The sequence below is a fragment of the Onychomys torridus genome, chromosome 1 (assembly GCF_903995425.1).
Source record: "Onychomys torridus chromosome 1, mOncTor1.1, whole genome shotgun sequence".
Taxonomy (NCBI): Eukaryota; Metazoa; Chordata; class Mammalia; order Rodentia; family Cricetidae; genus Onychomys; species Onychomys torridus.
Genome location: NC_050443.1, coordinates 10,462,427 through 10,481,368, shown reverse-complemented (window position 1 = coordinate 10,481,368; position 18,942 = coordinate 10,462,427). Strand labels below are relative to the sequence as shown.

General features: G+C 53.5%; 2 protein-coding genes across 2 annotated transcripts in view; one reads left to right on the top strand and one right to left on the bottom strand.

Moving 5' to 3' along the window:
* Positions 1-6,674, bottom strand: part of Sympk (symplekin) — a 32,786-nt gene extending 26,112 nt beyond the window's left edge. Inside the window, exons 1-3 of the mRNA XM_036182577.1 lie at positions 6,561-6,674; positions 1,636-1,759; positions 1,425-1,490 (exon numbers count right to left, since the gene is read on the bottom strand). Of these exons, the coding sequence (XP_036038470.1) occupies positions 1,425-1,490; positions 1,636-1,740 (171 nt within the window). The 5' untranslated portion in view covers positions 1,741-1,759; positions 6,561-6,674. The remainder of the gene's footprint in view (positions 1-1,424; positions 1,491-1,635; positions 1,760-6,560) is intronic.
* Positions 6,675-7,624: 950 nt separating this feature from the next.
* Foxa3 (forkhead box A3) lies at positions 7,625-17,176 on the top strand. Its single transcript, XM_036183279.1, has 2 exons — positions 7,625-7,693; positions 16,175-17,176. Exons 1-2 carry the CDS (start codon positions 7,625-7,627, stop codon positions 17,174-17,176), a joined length of 1,071 nt encoding a protein of 356 aa, XP_036039172.1.
* Positions 17,177-18,942: the final 1,766 nt, after the last annotated feature.

Genomic DNA, 18,942 nt, shown 5'->3' with positions numbered 1-18,942 from the left:
TCTGAACAACAGTGTGAACACTTCTCAGAATAAAATCCTGAGGTTCAGCCTCCTCTTACCTGTCTGCCAGTTCTCCATCCTTACAACGTCAGCATCCAGCAAGCACTCCAACCATGACAGCCCATTTCTAGGGACATGTCAGGCTTTTTTCTGAAATAGGGTCTCTCAACTATCTCAAAGCTGAAAGTTTTAGCAGCTAAGCTGCCTAGCTAGCATGCTCCCAGGATTCACCTTTGCCACCCCCAGAGCTGAGCTCATAGACATGCACAACCATGCCCAACTTTGATATGGGTGCTGGGGATTTGAACCCAAATTCTTTCGCTTTCAGTGAACCACCACCCCAGCTCCCACCCTCTTGCAAATAATACCTTCTCCCAGACATCCTCCTACAAACTCAAAGCTGGTCCAAAACCTCAATGATACAATTCCAAGTACTGCTCATAAATCACCTCCGTAACTACACCAATACCCACTCTACTGCACAAGAGGGGTTGACAACATGCTAACAAGTAGAACTGGGGTCCTGACCTGGGCAATGGGATCCCAGTCTCTAATGGTGTGTATTTTCTTCATGGTGCTTCCAAGAAGGGTCCCAAGGGTTTGTACTTATTAAGTAAAGAATGTCTACCTCGGAGCCACACCCCAGCCCCTCACTGGGGGATTCTAGGCAGGGGCTCTACCACCAAGCTGTGCCTTTACCCTATCCAATGACCTCTGAACGCCATCTTGGGTTCTTATTCTGAAGGCCCCCTATCTTTTCTATCTTAGCACATGCTTTGGTGCTGGGTTTGGTTATGACTTACATCTTCTCTTCCTCCAGCAGTTGGTTCAGATATCCCCTTTTAGAAAACCTACCCTGACTCACTATCCTGGACAGGTCAGGAGTTCCCTCTTGATTCTGCTTGTCAGCTCTGCCCACTCTGGGTCATCACTGTCTGTTCACCCCATTGGACCATGTTGAGAGAGAAAAGGCACAGGACCTGTAGGTGGACCTCACAGTCCAAGGGCTAGCTGACAAGCTGCTAGCAGAGTGACCTTAGGCTTACTCTAGAAACTGAGGTCTGCTTCTCTGTGCATAAACCACAGGTGACCCCTCCACCTACCACCCACAGCCCCAGAGTTTGGGAAGCACTGGATGAGCACTGCACTTTGGGGTACAGGTATGTACAAGTATGTATGTACAGTCATGTATGAGTGTAACACAGGGGTGTGTGTACACGCGCACGCACGCGCATATGAATATAATTCAGGCATAAGTGCATATGTGTGCATGTGAAAGCATGAATGAGTGCATCACAGGTGTGTGAATGTGTGTATAGGCATGTATGAATGTAAGCATGTATGACCCCAGGTGTTAGCAATGAAACTTTCTCAGGGACTATTCCCTACCCATCCTGCCTCCCTCTCCCTTACTTCCAACTCACCTGTTTGAGCACTGTGATCTTTGAGTCATTGGTGATCAATGCTGCCTGGTTCAGAAGATCTACCACCTGGAAGGAGGGGCGAGCCAGGTGTCATGGCCTGGCTGGCTGGCCCAGGCCAGTCCCTTCAGGCCTCCTGAGCTCGGCTGCCTTGGGCAGCATCCTGCGAAGGCAGGAGTCACACTCTCTCACTCCACCCCTCAGCTGCACTTACCCTCTCAGAAGTGGTCATGCCATCCATGCCTGGCCCTTCCTCTTGTGTGAAAAACTGCGATGCCACGCTCCGGCGGGTGACACTGTCCCCACTGCCGCTTGCCATGACTGCTGTGAGGTTCTCCCTGGAAAAGAAACCAGTAAGTTTCCCTGTCCAGTCCTCCTTCCTCCTCTAGGGTGGGCACAGGGTTTATGTTCATGTGCAGGGGGTCCAATCCCAGGGACAATGATGTCCCAGTCAGAGGCACGATGCGTCATCTCCAATACTTTTTGGTATTTCTTTTAAAGACAGGGTGTCATGTAGTTGGGCTGGTCTCAGACTGCATAGGTAGCCAAAGATGGCCATCAACTCCTACTCCAGTCTGGGCTTCTCAAGAGCTGGAGTACAGGTGTGCACAGCCACAGTTTCCCAGGCCAGCCGGGGCTGCATAGTGAGACACATCTCAAAAGAAGAGAAAAAGAAAGGAAGGAAGGAAGGAGGGAGGGCCATCTACATGACCAGGTGTGGAGGTTCATATCTCTCATCTCAGTATTTTCAAGATGCAGCTAGGTGGAAACATCAAGATTTTAAAGCCAGCCTCAGCTACATATTGAGTTCAAAATCCGCCAGGGATACTTCATTTTGCCCCACCCCTACAAAGAAACAGAGAAAAGACTCACTGCAATACAGCATCCTTAAGCGCCTTCTGTGAAAGTGAGGGAAGGGAACTTCTCCACAATTATCACAAAGTCATACTGACAAAATCAGGAAATGACTCACAACATTACTTTTAACAGCAAGCAGCACAATCCATCCAAGTGTCCTTAAATAGGGAGACAGGTTGCAAAGACACACCTGCATCCTGCAGGGCTCTGCAAGCCAGGGGACAGTGCTTCCACAGTCTGTGCAAGGCCCTGAGTGGCGCAGGCTGGACACTGGGATAAATGAAGCCAACAGACAGCATGGCTGTAAAAAGAAATGGACCTAGGAGCCAGGCAGGTGCACACACCCGGAGTCCTACAGTCCTGGAGTCTGAGGTGGGAGGACTGTGAACCCAGCCCAGCTGGGCATCTGACAAGACTCTATTGAGAGTGGAGGAAAGGAATACGGAAAATCTCAACACGCTGACAGAATGCAGTCAATGTGGGATGGAGGAAGGGGGGGAGGAGGGAGAAAAATCTGTTAAATGAAGAAAACCAAGGCCATCGAATACCCATGTGAAGATATGAGAAACAATAACACAAAAGCTTTTTTTTTTTTTTTTTGGTTTTTCAAGACAGGGTTTCTCTGTGTAGTTTTGGAGCCTTTCCTGGAACTCCCTCTGTAGCCCAGGCTGGCCTCGAACTCACTCACAGAGATCTGCCTGCCTCTGCCTCCTGAGTGCTGGGATTACAGGCGTGCACCTCCACCGGCCCGGCAAACTAAAAGCTTTTAAAGGGTGGGAATAAGGAGGCTGGAGAGATGGCTCAAAGGTTAAGAGCACTGGCTGCCCTTCCAGAGGTCCTGAGTTCAATTCCCAGCAACTACACGGTGGCTCACAACCATCTATAATGAGATCTGTTGCCCTCTTCTGGCCTGCAGGGACACATGCTGTATACATAATAAATAAATAAATCTTTAAAAAAGAAAAAGTAGAAGTAAGGCTCAATGGGTGAAGAGCTCTAACCGCTCTCCACAGAGCCTGAGTTTGTTGACTCCCAGCACCACATGACAGCTCAAAACTAACTAGTCCTCTTCCGGCTTCCGCAGGTACTCTGCAGAGACTTGGTGCAGAGACACAAATGAAAGCAAAGCACCCACACATACAAATTTACATTAGTCCTAAATATAAAGTGAAAATCTAGAAGACAGCCTGGGGGTAACTAAGTTTAAATGGAATTAACGTAAGACTCAACAGGAACACCCCTGCTAGACAGCACAGGCTAACAAATACAAAGTTTAGCCTGGTGTGGTACCTCACGCCCTTAATCCCAGCACTCAGGAGGCAGAGGCGGGTGGATCTCTGTGAGTTCCGAGGCCAGCCTGGGCTACAGAGGGAGTTCCAGGACAGTCAGGACTACACAGAGAAACCCTGTCTAGAGAAACAAAACAAATAGTTTATTTTTAAAAAGGCTATGGTTTAAAAGTAACTTGGTAGGTCTCAGTGGATTATAAACCCTAGACCAGGCTGGCCTCAGACTCAGAGATCTACCTGCCTACCTCCCAGCTAAAGGGGTGCTAACGTTTTGAGCCACATGTGAAAGTCTGCCTGTCACTCTCACATACTGCTTAGAGTCAGGGCCATAGCCACAGCTCTACCCTAAAGGCCTATGAAGCCTTCTAGGGGCTAGCCTTGTGTCTCTCTGGCTGCAAAGCAGCCAGCTGACCCCACCCTGTACACCCCTTTTCTCAAAATCTGTTTCTTCTCTTGCCCCCAGAGATCTAGACCTTTCCTCCATAATAAGGCCTTCCCCACTCCAAATTTACACACATACCCTGCGCACATCCAATGTGTTTCTTTTAGCCCATGCTACTGACCATCACCATGCCCCATGTCTGTTCATTAAGCCAAGGGGCATGGCCACCAGACATGACACACCACAATGCACCTTGGACCAGAAAGGAAGAAACTTTCCACTCTCTAGATGATACACCAAGAACCAACAACTCTTTGGCTTACTCTTTAATTTTCTGGGTTTTGTTTTGTCTTGAGTATATATTCCTATTTTTCTTTCTTACTATTTTTAAATTAGTTAAAACAATGTTCAGCTGACCAACAATGTCAGAGATTGGCCCCACGGCCCCCTTCATATCAAAATTCAGTCTCTGGCCGGTTGGTGGTGCACGCCTTTAATCCCAGCACTTGGGAGGTAGAGGCAGATATATCTCTGTGAGTTCCTAGCCAGCATGGTCTACAGAGCCAGTTCCAGGACAGCCAGGACTGTTACACAGAGAAATCCTGTCTCAGAAAAATCAATCAAAGAAAAACAAAATTCAGTCCCTTATTTAAAACAGCACTGTTTGGCCAGACCTCCTTGCACAGCCTTTTAATCCCACTCAAAAACAAAAAGCAAAACAAAACAAAAAAACAAGCCAGCAACAACAACAACACAGTACTGTAGGGGCTAGGGGCAGAGCTCAGGTGGTACTCAGTTGTTTAACATTCACAAAGCCCCAGGCTCCATCCCCAGCAGCATATACCCAGCGGTATAAAATTCAAGGGCATCCTCCATACATAGTGAGTTGGGAAGTCAGCCTGGGCCAGGAGACCTTGCCACAAACAAAACAGCAGTGTTCATATGAAACCTACACACCCTCTGGCACATTTTTTAAAAACTCTCTCTCTGGCTGGGTAGAGATGGAACCCAGGGCCCCTGCATGCCAGGCCAGTCCTCTACCACTGAGCTACATCCCCAGTCCTTTTTGCTGTTAGGACTTTGAGAGAGGATCTCACTAAGTTGCCCGGGCTGGCAGTAAACTCATTCTGCAGTCCTGGCAAGGACTAGAACTTTGTGAACCTCCTGCCTCAGTCTCTTTAGTAGCTGAAATTACAGGTCTGTACCATCAAGCCTGGTTTAAATCATCTCCAGATGACTTAACATACCTAAGGCAATATAAATACTATGTAAAGGTTGTTACATTGTATCGTTTAAGGGCTAATGTTTAAAAACAAAAAGTCTACATATGGTCAGCTGGATTCTGGATACAAAGGGCTGACTGCCAACTTGTAAACAAACTTTTCTTTTTTTGTTTTTTGTTTTGTTTGTTTGGTTCTTTTTTGGTTGTTGTTGTTGTGTGTTTTGTTTGTTTTTTCGAGACAGGGTTTCTCTGTGCAGCTTTGCGCCTTTCCTGGAACTTGCTTTGGAGGAGACCAGGCTGGCCTCCAACTCACAGAGATCCTCCAGGCTCTGCTTCCCGAGTGCTGGGATTAAAGGCGTGCGCCACCGCCACCCAGCCATATACTATTTTCTATTTCAATGTTTTTCCTCTTAATAAATGCTGGAGGTCAGTCTATTTTCCTCCTTGCTTTTTTTTTCTCTACAGCTGCAAATCGTTTTCTTATGTAAATGTAGTTACTGATTTCAGCCAGGCTTCCGATTTTAGAATAGCTGGGGTGTTTGCAGTCTGGCGATCTGAAACGTTAACACATTATCTGACTCCCCCTCCCTCGCTGTGTGCACGGCAGTGAACTCGCTCCTCCCACCAGGAAGTACAACAACTCCTCTGTTACCCTTAAGAGTGGATCTCCTCCGAGTGTGTGTGTGTGTGTGTGTGTGTGTTTTCTTTCTTTCCATTCATTCAACGAACATCAACTGAGCAACTCCCGTGCGTGGCGGGAGCTGAGCTGGAAGGAGGCGCGCTGACTGAGACACACCCTCTCTGCAGGGGCAGAGACGTGCTCAGACAGACAACTCACACGTAAAACCCCAACAACAAATGCGGCCACACGGCAAGAGGGGGGCAAGCACCGGGGACCTATGAGAGCCTTCAGCAGGAGGCCCCGGGGGAGGGCGGGAAACGGGGGCTCGCGGGGAAGTGACGCGGGGTGCCGAGCCCCCCAACCCCAAGGAGGAGAGGGAGTTGGACAGCGCTCCCGACGGACAGCAGCACGTTCCGCGAGCGCGGGGATGGGGGGGAAGCCTGTGCGAAGAAGGCCCCGAGGCGGCAGGCACATGGCCGTTCCGGGGCAGCGAGGGGTCGGTTGCAGCTGCGTGCTGGGCGCAGGTGAGCCGTGGCGGAGGAGGTCCGCGGGGCAGACTCCTGCGGGGGCCGCCTTGGAACTTTGGCCGCGGGGAACTCGGTGGCCAAGCCAGGGTCCTAAGCCGGGGGTGGGGAAGCAGCAGCAGCAAGGGCCCGCGACCCCGCTGCTCCCCGCCCTCCCCGAGGCCCGCCCCGCCGCTCGCGCCCCGGCCTCATCGGCGCCCCTCCTCCCCTCGCCCCAGGCCCTCAGGCCGCCACCCGCTCACCGCGGCTCCGGCCTCCGTCCCCCTCGCGCCCCCTCAGCAGCGCCTCTCCACAGACGCTGCCGCCGCCGCCATCTTCCGCCCGCCGCCGTAACACAGCGCAGGCGCTGCACTAGCAGGGCCGCCGGGAAATGGAGTCCCGCACCGCGGCCCGTCCCCGCCCCTACGGCGTGCCGCGTCGGCAGCCGTCCGTCCTCCCCGGGCGTCCACCGGGGCGGCCTCCATTTCCGGCCCTCGAGCGCCATGCCTTTTGGGAAATGTAGTCCGTGGCGCGCAGGCGCCGGACGGAAATGAGGACGGAGGCTTCTGGGAAATGGAGTCCCCGGAGGGCCCCACCTCCCTAGACGGCAGGCTGACGTTAGACTGGAGAGTGCTGTGAGCAGAGCTCCCGGGTCTTGGAGGAGATCTGGTGCCTTAATGGGGTCTGGGCAGAAGGCCTGAGCCTTTCCACCGCTGGCCCTGACCCCGTATACGCAGCTTGCAGCATTTGCAGTCGTGGAAAGCTTCAGTCTTCCCGTCTGTCCAATGGGAATGTGGTTTCAAGAATCTCTGCGGGATAGTTACGGTGTCACACACGGACCGATGGAGTCCTGAACGCTGTCAGCCTCCTCTCCTTCGTGGAGGACATGAGGGGCTCTGGCGTTTCCCTGTCTTAGGTGGAGATGATGAAACACCTCGAGGCGGAAAGACTTCCCAGCCCCCGCGTGTGCAGTGTGTGGTCCTGCACTCCTCCCCTGGTAGCTCCCCCCACTCTTCAACCATCGCTAGCTCCCAGGTGCCGGGACCGAGGCTCCGGGTGCCTAAGGTTTGTCTCCCTGCGATCCCGCAGGGGGCGCCCCAGTCCGAGCGCGCCGCCCTAGGGGAGCTGGGAGGGGAGCCCGGGGCGGGCCAGGGCGGGGGTGTCCCGGCTATAAAAAGTGACTGCCTCCCAAGGCGCCCGGGCCAGCGGGACTCCCGGGCTGCGCGCCTCCGTTCGGAGCTCGGGGCCCGTGCCTGCCGAGTGACCGAAGCGCTCGGTTCCCCCCCGGGGGGCCGCAGCCTGGGCGTGAGGGGCGCAGGCCCGGGGGATGCTGGGCTCGGTGAAGATGGAGGCCCATGACCTGGCCGAGTGGAGCTACTACCCGGAGGCGGGCGAGGTGTGTCCTCGGGGATGGCGGAGCGGGAAATGGGGGGCAGGTGCGGAGCTGCGGGCTTAGATGCAAACAGGGGCGGGGGTGTGGGCCCAGGTGAGAGCCAAAGACCTGGGGGCACAAACACCAGGGGTGGGAGTCGGGGACAGGGGGACAAGACTTGGGAGAGCGATTTAGACCAGCAGGTCCAGGCGGCGGTCTGCTTCCCAGACGAAGGAAAAGTTAGCAAGAAAACCTTGAGGCCACACTTGAAAGGCGTTGAGACCCTGCCTCAAATGAATCGGAGCTCTGGGATAGGGCGTTAGAACTGGAGGACCTCAAGAAACGAGGTCCAAAGTAGAGAGGACGGGGTGGGAGCTCCCACTAAGGGAAGTCTGTGGTGCAAGTTCAGGGTGAAGGACGGGATGGGGGAGCTTTGGGCGTTTGGGATCAGAATTGGGGTTCGGGGATGAAGATCAGCTGGAGAGCTAAGGTAGGGGCCGGAACTGGGGGAAGCGGGGTCCTTTTGAGGACCGTACTATATATAACAGGTGGCTTAGGTAGCCTGGCCCTCGGATGACGTCAGCCTTGGGAGATCAAAAGACGACATATGGGCATCCACACCTGTGTGGTAGAAGTCAGTCTTCACCCCACATCCTTACCGTGATCCTCAGCAGGGACTCCCTTCAGACAGTGCACAGTCTAGCCATTGCTAGATTTACCTTAATTCCTTCACCCTGACAAACAGAAAGTCCCGCTTCACGTCTAAGCCCCGTTTGTCCTGTTGCAAGGGCCCCGTGCTTTGTTCGCTGCCCCTGTAGTCCGTATTGTGAGGGTGGGGAGGAGGAGGACGGGGGCTTCTGGACCCATGGATTCCTGACCTAGGAGACTGAGGGTGGACGTGTGAGATTGGAGGGCCGGGCTCACCAACAGAGTCAAGATTCAGTAGTGGAGGGAGGCGGCTAGGCTCAGTATTTCCAAGTTGTGGGGTTGGACTCCTGGATCCCCAGGGGTTATGGGGCTCGGACTTGGCCAGGCGCCCGGGAGGGGCCTGTCCTAGGTCTGGGGAGGTGGAGGGGGGGGGAGGCAGAGCTGACAGGGAAGGGATTGGGAGTGTGGGGAGGTGGAAAGGGAGGGGGCCCGGAGGTGTTGGTGATATTATGGGAAAGGCAGAGGCCAAGGTGTTACGTGGAGGCTTTCGGGTAGATGGGAGTTGGAGCACTGGGTTTAAGAGTCAATTCCAAATTGGTCCTGGGGATACAGCCAAAATAAGTTAGTCCTGGGGGGGGGGGGTCCTAGGGAGGAGAGGCTGAAGTTTGGGGGTAGTGTGTGAATGCTACCCACCCAGTTGAGGAGACAGTGAATGTGGAGACTGACAGAAATCGACAGACCAGTTATGGTTCTGCGTGTGTGTAAAGCTAGCACTTGGGAAGCTGAGCAGGAAGATGACAAGTTCCAGGCCAGCTTGACCTACAGAATGAGACCCTAGGGGAAGGGGAGTTAGGTGCGTGCGCGCCAGCCTAGATGTAATTTTGGAAGAGTTAAAATAAGGAGAGAGAGACTGGATGGTTTGGAGCTACCGTTGAAGGCCCCCCCAACCCCCTTCTGCAGCCAGGCACCACATGGCACTGGCTTTCGGCAGCACCTGCCACTTCTCAGCAGGAAAGCCCACCTCTCTCCTTGCTCTTGAGAACAATGGTGGGCTGCATTCCAATGGGACTAAGAACAAGCAAGACCCCGCCCCCCAACTAATGGCTTCTGGGGGCGGGTAATGAAGTTGATATCTTGTGTCCTGCTCTGTGGCATCCTGGAGTGAACCCGTGGGACCTTAGGCTCTTACGCATCAGCTCCCCCTGCCCCCATTTTAGAGATGAGTAGTAGGGCACTGTGCAGGGTGCTGGAGTCCTCAGGTTGGAACCCATGGGACCTTAGGCTCTTATGCATCAGCTCCCCCTGCCCCCATTTTAGAGATGAGCAGTAGGGCACTGTGCAGGGTGTTGGGGTCCTCAGGTTGGAACCCATGGGACCTTAGGCTCTTATGCATCAGCTCCCCCTGCCCCCATTTTAGAAATGAGCAGTGGGGCACTGTGCAGGGTGCTGGGGTCCTCAGGTTGGGTCTGGAATTGGAAGTGTCCCCAGGCTTCCTTTCTGCTGCCTAGCACACCCTTCTTCAGAAACAATAAGGAAATGAAAAGGGAGAAATTGAAGCCTCCCAGGTGGGGATGCAGGTCCCCTGAGGGCTTCCCCCCACTCTCAGCCGCACCCTGAGTGGGGGAGATCCGGTTCAGACCCGGACATCAGGGGTTCATCCCAGCTATGGGGCGTGGGAAAGCCCAGGGTGGATTAGAGCAGCTGGAGTGCTTGAGGTCAGACCTCAAGAAGGACTTCCGGGTGGGTGGGGAGCCAGAAAAGGAAGGCCCTGATGTCCCAGGGTTGGAGAAGTAGAGTGAGGTATGAAGGGGTGAAGAGACTCTGGGTCCCCCTGAGGCCATCACTTTTTCCCTTCCAAGGGGAGGGGCAGAAGCAGCCAACCGGGGCGGGAGGACCAGAGCGTGGAGGAGGGTAGGGAAACAGGCTCCTGGAGAGGGGTGGTGATGCAGAGGAGAATTACCAAGCTATGTATACTGCACACAGGGCAAGTGGGAGAAGGGAGGGGCAAGGAGGGGAGACTGAGGCAAGAGATGAGGTGGTGAGTGACAGGCGCTGGGCGGGAAAGGGAAGAGAAGGATGGGGAGACGGACGCGAAGGAAGGGGTGCGAGCTTCTGGGACGGACCTGGAGGAACACTCACTGGGGGTGGAAATGGCCCCTGCAGGGTCAGGGGTGCTGGTAAACACCTTTAATCCCCCGCACTAAGGAGGGGGAGGCAGGAGAATTGCCACACAGCCGAAGGCAGCCAGGGCTGCATAGCAAGCTCCTATGTCAGAAAGAGCGAGAGGGAGGAAGGGGTAAAGGTTGTAAGAGAGCCCTGTGCCATGGTGGGAATGCCTGTAAAGTCGGCATTTGGGAAGTGGGGGCAGGAGGCTCAGGGCTTCGAGGCTACCCTTGTCTATTGAGCAAGAGCTTCCTCTGGGGGCTGAAAACAGAAACTGGTTCAACAGTGAAGAGTGCCGTACCGCTCCTGCAGAGGACCTGAGTTCGATTCCCAGCATCCACATTAGGCAGCTCACAACTGCCTGTAACTCCCGATCCAAGGGATCTGAAAGCCTTTTCTGGCCTCCCCCAGGCCCCACACCCGCTTGCACATACCCACACACAGATACCTACATAGAATGAGAACAAGAAAGAAGCTGGGGCTGTAGCACGGCTGCTCAAGTGTTTGCCGGGTGTGCACACAGCCCCAGCATGTCAACCAGCTCTTGGGTGGTAGAGGCAGAGGAGGAGTCAGCAGTTCGAGGTTACTCTAGGTTAGTTCAAGGCTAGCCTGGGCTACATGACACTCTTGTCAAAGGGAGGAAGGAGGGAGGGAGAAAAGAGCTATCTGGAGAGGCCAGAGGAGGAAGCCACAGGGACTCGGCGCCTGTCCCTGACTCCCTAAGCTGTTCTGACAGGTCCCTTTGTTCTTTGGACCTCGAGTCCAGCTAGTGCTCATGGTGTCAGAGAACCAGAAACCCGGTGGTTTCCACTCAATCAACACCGAGTCTAAGGTCCCTTCCACGGCCATGAGGTCCCATGTCGGCTCCACAAGGGTGGACACTTCCGACTGACCTGGCTGCAGCTTTCATGGCACGGTCCAGGACACCAGTCAGGCCTAGGTTCTAGACTACCAAAATTCTTCCTCTTCCTTTCTGTGTGGCCCTCACCCACTGACAACTTCTCTGGGCCATAGTTGACGCAGCCTTAAAATGGGCATCAAAGCAACTCTTAAGCAAGGAGTGTTAGCTCAGTGGTACAGCCTCTGTATAGAATCCCCTAGTGAGGAGTTAAGATGTAGCTCAGAGGTGGGGCCCCTGCCTAGACTCCCCCAGTGAGGGGCTGGGGTGTGGCTCAGTGGTAGAGCCCCTGCCTAGACTCCCCCAGTGAGGGGCTGGGGTGTGGCTCAGTGGTAGAGCCCCTGCCTAGAATCCCCCAGTGAGGGGCTGGGGTGTGGCTCAGTGGTAGAGCCCCTGCCTAGACTCCCCCAGTGAGGGGCTGGGGTGTGGCTCAGTGGTAGAGCCCCTGCCTAGAATCCCCCAGTGAGGGGCTGGGGTGAGGCTCAGTGGTAGAGCCCCTGCCTAGAATCCCCCAGTGAGGGGCTGGGGTGTGGCTCAGTGGTAGAGTCCCTGCCTAGAATCTCCCAGTGAGGGGCTGGGGTGTGGCTCAGTGGTAGAGCCCCTGCCTAGAATCCCCCAGTGAGGGGCTGGGGGTGTGGCTCAGTGGCAGAGCCCCTGCCTAGACTCCCCCAGTGAGGGGCTGGGGGTGTGGCTCAGTGGTGGAGCCCCTGTCTATTATGTGTGATTCTGGGATTCAAGTCTCTGCACCAACCATAGAACATGATGATATCACAGTAATAATAGCACACATTCACATATGTTTGTAAGGATTAGAGACAATATTGTGAAATGCTTGGGTCAGTTCCTGGCACAGTGTGGATGGTGAACAAATACCTGTTAAAGCTGGGTATGGCGGGACCCACCTGTGATCCCAGCACCAGGGAGGCTGAGTTAGAGGGCAGCAGGGGCTGCAGACAGAGCAAGACCCTGCCTTCAAAAAAGGAACCAGCAGAAACCTCTAGACTAGCTGAACAACAACAAACAAACAAAAACCCACAAATACTGCTTTATTATCAGAAAAAGCATTTCAATATATAACCCAGATTTTTCTTCAGTGCACCTTGATCCTCCTGCCTTGGCTTCGAGCGCCAGCATCCTAGGTGTGAGCCACCACTGTGAGACTGCCTGTGATTCTGGAAAACACACCAGTGTGTACCTTATCTCACTGAGCTAAGGGCACATGTTCCCCTATGTGAACATTTCTGAAAATGGGGTGCATTTGTAAATTTTTTTCAAATTCTTTAAATTTTATTTCATTTATTTAAGTAGAAGTGTTTGCACATGCATGAGTGTGTTTGTGCATGAGTGTGTGAGAGTGCATGTGTGTTTGTGCGTGCATGTGTGTTTCTGTGTGTTTGCACATGAGTGAATGTTTCTGTGTTTGTGTGTGTGTGTGTGTGTGTGTGTGTGTGTGTGTGTGTCCTGCACACATACACACAAGTTGGAGAGGAGACTACTTTCAGGAAATGGAGATCTGACACCCTCTCTGGTCTCCTTGGCCACTAGGCACTCATGTGATATATATCCATACAAGCAAGCAAAGCAATCATACGTAAAATAAAATAAAAAAAATTAAAAAAAAAAAACCAAGAAAAAATGGAAAACCACTGAAATCAATTTTCAGCTGAGTTGGCTAATTTTGATTGATTTCTCAATTTTACTGTGCTCAGGACCTTTTTTTTCTTTTTTCCCCAGAGCTGAGGACCGAACCCAGGGCCTTGTGCTTGCTAGGCAAGCACTCTACCACTGAGCTAAATCCCCAACCCCAGGATCTCTCTCTCTCTCTCTTTTTTTTTTTTTTTTTTTCTTTTTTGAAGTGGTCTCTCAGTATGAAGCCCTGGCTAATCTGATAGTTGCTGTGTAGACCAGATTGGCCTCCTGAGTGCTGGGATTAAAGTCAGGTACCACCGTGCTCAACAAGGAGACATTTAAAACCTATTACTATGTTTGAAAGATAATTTTTAGTGTGTATATGTGTGTGGTTATGCGCCCTTGAGAGCAAGTGCTCAAGGCTAGAGGTGTCAGATCCCCTAGGGCTAGAATTATAGGCAGTTATGAGGCCCCCAGTGTGGGTACTGGGAACTGAACTCCAGTCCTCAGGAAGAGCAGGACTTGCTCTTAACTGCTGAGCCCTCTCTGCAGCCCTCAAACTTCTTTACGCTATTAAAAAATAGTTGAAGGAGCAGGGTGCACGCCTTTAATCCCAGCACTCGGGAGGCAGAGACAGGTGAATCTCTGTGAGTTCAAGGCCAGCCTGCCTGGTCTGCAGAGTGAGGTCCAAGTCAGCCAGGGAGACACAGAAAAACCTTGTCTCAAAAACAAAACCAGTAATCTCGGTGGTGGTGGCGCACGCCTGTAATCCCAGCACTTGGGAGGCAGAGGCAGGCAGATCGCTGTGAGTTCGAGGCCAGCCTGGTTTACAGAGTGAGTTCCAGTACAGGCACCAAAGCTACACAGAGAAACCCTGTCTCGAAAAACTGGGGGGAAAAAGTAAATAAAATAGATAGATAGATAGATAGATAGATAGACAGACAGGCAGATAGATAGATACTGAAGACCTCAAACAATTTCCTGGTTTTGTTTTTCAGAGTCTTTTGCTAGATAGCCTCCTGCCCCTCCTCCACTTGCTAGGATCGCGGGCCTGTGCTACCAGGCCTGTTCCAGTTTCTATAGATCTGGAGTATGTCCAGTGATAAAAACTGAAATTTTAAAAAACATTAAAATTGTGTTGGGGATTTAGCCCAGTGGTAGAGCACTTGCCTAGCAAACACAAAGCCCTAGGTTTGACCCTCAGCTCAAAAAAAAAAAAAAAAAAAAAAAATTAAAATTTAAAAATATGCATGAATGTAGTTTTAAAACTGTATTTATTTACACTTATTTATTTGTGTGTGTGTGTGTGTGTGTGTGTGTGTGTATGTGTGTGTGTGTGTGTATACATATGACCACACAAATGTCATGGTACATATGTGGAGGTCAGAGGACAACTTTCAGGAATCAGCTCTCTCTTTCCACCATGTGGGTCCTAAGGATCGAACTTGTGCTGTTAGGCTTGGGGGCAGGTGTCTTTACCCACTGAGCCATTTGCTGGCCTTTAATTTAATTTAGTTGTTTGTTTGTTTGTTTGTTTGTTTGTGACAGGGTTTCTCTGTGTAGCCCTGGGTGTCCTGGAACTCACTCTGTAGACCAGAATGGCGTTGAACTCACAGAGATCTGCCTGCCTCTGCCTCCCAAGTGCTGGGATTAAAGGCATGCACCACCCACACCACCACCCAGCCCTAATTTAGTTTAAAATAATAATCATGTGTTAGTGTAACTAAGGGGTTTCAGATACTGTTAAGAAGAATAGTAAGCTACACAGGGCCAGCTACACAGTGAGGTACTGTCTCAAAGATAAATAAACAGATAAAATTTAGTAGGAAGAGAGACACTATCTTCTACCTGTACCGCACAGCTGGCAAGATGTAAGAGTACATTCTAGACCTTTGGTCTATTGCAAGAGCAGATGTCACAGATCAATGAAAAGCTCATTATACACTCGTATGAAAGAGGGTAGAAAAGGTGGACAAAAGTTTTCTTTTTTGATTTACTAGACAGTGAATCCAGGTCCTCCTATATGCTAGGTAAGCAGTCTACCACTGAAGCACACCCCAGCCCCTCACTGGGGATTCTAGGCAGGGGCTCTACCACTGAGCCACACCCCAGCCCCTCACTGGGGATTCTAGGCAGGGGCTCTACCACTGAGCCACACCCCCAGCCCCTCACTGGGGGATTCTAGGCAGGGGCTCTACCACTGAGCCACACCCCAGCCCCTCACTGGGGATTCTAGGCAGGAGATCTACCACTGAGCCACACCCAGCCTCTCACTGGGGGATTCTGAGCAGGTGTTCTACCATTGAGCCACACCCCAGCCCCTCACTGGGGGATTCTAGGCAGGGGCTCTACCACTGAGTCACACCCCAGCCCCTCACTGGGGGATTCTAGGCAGGGGCTCTACCACTGAGCCACACCCCAGCCTCTCACTGGGGGATTCTAGGCAGGGGCTCTACCACTGCTCTACCACTGAGCCACATCCCCAGCCCTTCTTTTTATTGTTTATTTTGAGACAATATCCCAGTAAGTTGTCCAGGCTGTTCTAGAAGTCTCTCTGGCCCTAAATTTGGGATCATTAGCCTCCCAGGTAGCTGGGATGATGGGCCTGTACCACTGAGCTGGGTAGAACTGATACTTCACTGTGATTTTGAAAATGGACTTGAGCGGGCTTAGCCAGGTGTGGTGGCGCACGGGAGGCAGAGGCAGATGGATCTCTCTAAGTTCGAAGCCAGCCTGGTCTACCCAGTGAGAGCTGTGTCTCTAAGTCACAAACATAAAACAGGAAAATGGCCTTGACCTGGTGGATACCTGAAAAGTTTCAGCGACCCCCCCAGGGTATTTCAGACCACCTACACTTCAAAAACCGAGTTCAAACTTGACCTTGAATGTATAGTTTAGTGGGTACAACCCTGAAGTGCAAACGGGGGTCATGATTTGGGAGGCAGCTACCTCCAGAGAGAGGTAATGATGGAGGGGACTCGCAGGCAAGGCAAGACGGGGCAGGTGAGCTGGGCACGATGGCCCGCACCTGTGTTCCCAGCAATCGGAAGGTGGAGCCAGGAGGATGAGGAATTCAAAGCCCTCCTTGGTTGCAGAGTGAGTTTGAGGCTGGTTAGGGCTGTGTGAAGCTGTCCACCGATGATGGATCTCTGTTTCCTTCATCGCAGGTGTACTCTCCGGTGACTCCCGTGCCTACCATGGCCCCTCTCAACTCCTACATGACCTTGAACCCTCTCAGCTCTCCCTACCCTCCAGGAGGGCTTCAGACCTCCCCACTACCTACAGGACCCCTGGCACCGCCAGCCCCCACAGCGCCCCTGGGGCCCGCCTTCCCAGGCCTGGGTGCTGGTGGCAACCGTGGAAGCAATTCTTCCGGGTACGGCGGCGCCCCAGGGCCTGGGCTGGTCCACGGAAAGGAGATGGCGAAGGGGTACCGGCGGCCGCTGGCGCACGCCAAGCCGCCGTATTCCTACATCTCTCTCATCACCATGGCCATCCAGCAGGCGCCAGGCAAGATGCTGACGCTGAGCGAGATCTACCAGTGGATCATGGACCTCTTCCCATACTACCGGGAGAACCAGCAGCGCTGGCAGAACTCCATCCGCCACTCGCTCTCCTTCAACGACTGCTTCGTCAAGGTGGCGCGCTCCCCGGACAAGCCGGGCAAAGGCTCCTACTGGGCCCTGCACCCCAGCTCCGGGAACATGTTTGAGAACGGCTGCTACCTTCGTCGGCAGAAACGCTTCAAGCTGGAGGAGAAAGTCAAGAAGGGAAACGGAGCTGCTGCATCTACCACCAGGAGCGGTGCGGCGGGGTCGGCCCCCTCGGCCACGACTCCAGCCGCCCCGGTCGTCACCTCCCAGGCTCAGCCCCAGCCTACGTCTTGTGAGCCCGAGGCCCAGAGTGGGGAAGATGTGGGGGGTCTGGACTGCGCCTCTCCTTCTTCCTCCTCCACACCCTATTTCACTGGCCTGGAGCTCCCAGGGGAACTGAAGTTGGACGCCCCCTACAACTTCAACCACCCTTTCTCTATCAACAACCTGATGTCAGAACAGACACCAGCCCCTTCCAAACTGGACATGGGGTTTGGGGGCTACGGGGCTGAGAGTGGGGATCCAGGGGTCTACTTCCAGAGCCTCTATTCCCGCTCTCTGCTTAATGCATCCTAGCGCGGTAATTGGGAACATGGTGATGGGGGTTAGCTGTGACGGACACCAGGTTCTTGGGCCCTGGTCCTTCTGGTCACACTTTGCTTGTCCCATTGATTAACATCTTATTTGCTCTATAACTGTGATGACCCATCGGCTACTGTGGTAACAGCCATGGACTCCCTGGTGGGCCCGGGGTGGCGGTATCGAGAAGGTAGCTATGCCGGGTGTACTGGGAAAGCCGCCAGACTGAGTGAAGCCATTGGCTGATCCATGGAGTCGTGATGTTGGGTGACATCTTGTTTGGCCCTTCGGATGCTGTGATGGACATCTTGATCTTTTGAGCATGTGGCAGTCACATCTTCTTTGGCTCACTGTCTCCTGGGATCACTTTTTTTTTTTTTTTTTTTTTTTTGGCAGACTTCTCGGTACAAGAGATGCCAAGTTGGCCACCATATCATACGATGTCTTTTTTTGACACACTGGATGCATGGAGGGCCACCACATTGGCAAGGTGACATCTCCGGCACACTGTTAGGCACCATGATGGTCACCACAGGCCTGTCATCACATCTCCTTGGTGGGGGTTGGGTGAAGGGTAGAGATGAGGAGACCCTGTGATTTTTCTCTGAAGTTCATCCCCACCCTGGCTGTGAGAAAGGGCTGGTATGGGTGTGGGTGGGGTCTTACAGAGGTCAAGTTCTTGCCTGGGACTTGGGATACTGGCTGCGTCTGACCATTAAAAAGGCACCTTTTCGGTCTGAGTGTCTCTTTTCCTTGGTGGACCCTGTGGGGCTCAAACACCTCAGTTTGTGTTCCCCTGTGATCTTGCCAGAGAGCTGGTGACCTCTGTGGGGGAAGGGCTGGGTAAAGCAGCCATGTGACCTTTGGCTCTTTGCTGTCCCTGACCCCAAGGACAGTTTGTTCATAGATAGCAGCCCCCGCAGCAGTGGAGCCAGAGGGGAGGTGGCTTTGCAAGTGACCAAGGCCATCGCCCCACCCCCACTTTGCAGACACACACACACACACACACACACACACACACACACACACACCTGGAGCCCTGCGGCTTCATATTTTTCCTTATTTTTGAATAGGGGTCTCATACTCTAGTCTGGGGTGCTGAAACTGCCTTCCACGTGCCAGGATTCCAGGCGTGCACACCTGGTTAATACTGATTTATTCTGGTGTATTCGGTGGTGCTGGGGAAGGGACCCAGCGCCTAGAACAAGCTGGGCAAACACTCACCTACTGAGCTAGGTCCACGCCGTCATTCTCTGTCACCCGCACTCTTGCTGGCCACCCCCCTTGGCTCCCTTCTTCTCTGGCCTCCCTCCCTCTCCGGGTTCAGAGTTTCCGCCTCTACCTGCCGCCTGGCAGGCGGGTCCCTCTATTTCTGTCGCCGTCCCGCCTTGCCCGGGCTGCATGTCGTCCCCCGCCCCCTGCCTTGCTGGCTCCCAGTTGACAGCGGTCCCTCCAGCCTGGCTGTCCTGGGGAATTCCTCCCGGTTCCTGGAAAAAACAACTGGGGCCGAGAGAAAGGCCCTCAGTCTCCCCGGGCCCCGGCCCTCCCCCCGGGGCTGGGGGTCGCCGGCCCGAGGCAGGAAGCCCTGCGGTTTCTGGCTTCTCCCCGGCGGCCTCCGGATCTGGCCCCCGCCCCCCGGCCAACAGCCCAAATATTATTCCGCAGGAGGAGCCGGTGGCGGCGGGAGGAGGCCCAGGTTGAAAGAGGCTTTCAAGGCAGCCAGGCCTGGGGCTTCCTGTCCCCAGGCTCGGGCCTCAGGCTGC

What these genes read in the sequence shown, in the direction of transcription:
- Foxa3 (XM_036183279.1), top strand. Translation starts at nt 7,625, where the DNA reads ATGCTGGGCTCGGTGAAGATGGAGGCCCATGACCTGGCCGAGTGGAGC. An exon ending in ACTACCCGGAGGCGGGCGAG is followed by an intron (nt 7,694 to 16,174) that starts GTGTGTCCTCGG and finishes CCTTCATCGCAG; the next exon opens with GTGTACTCTCCGGTGACTCC.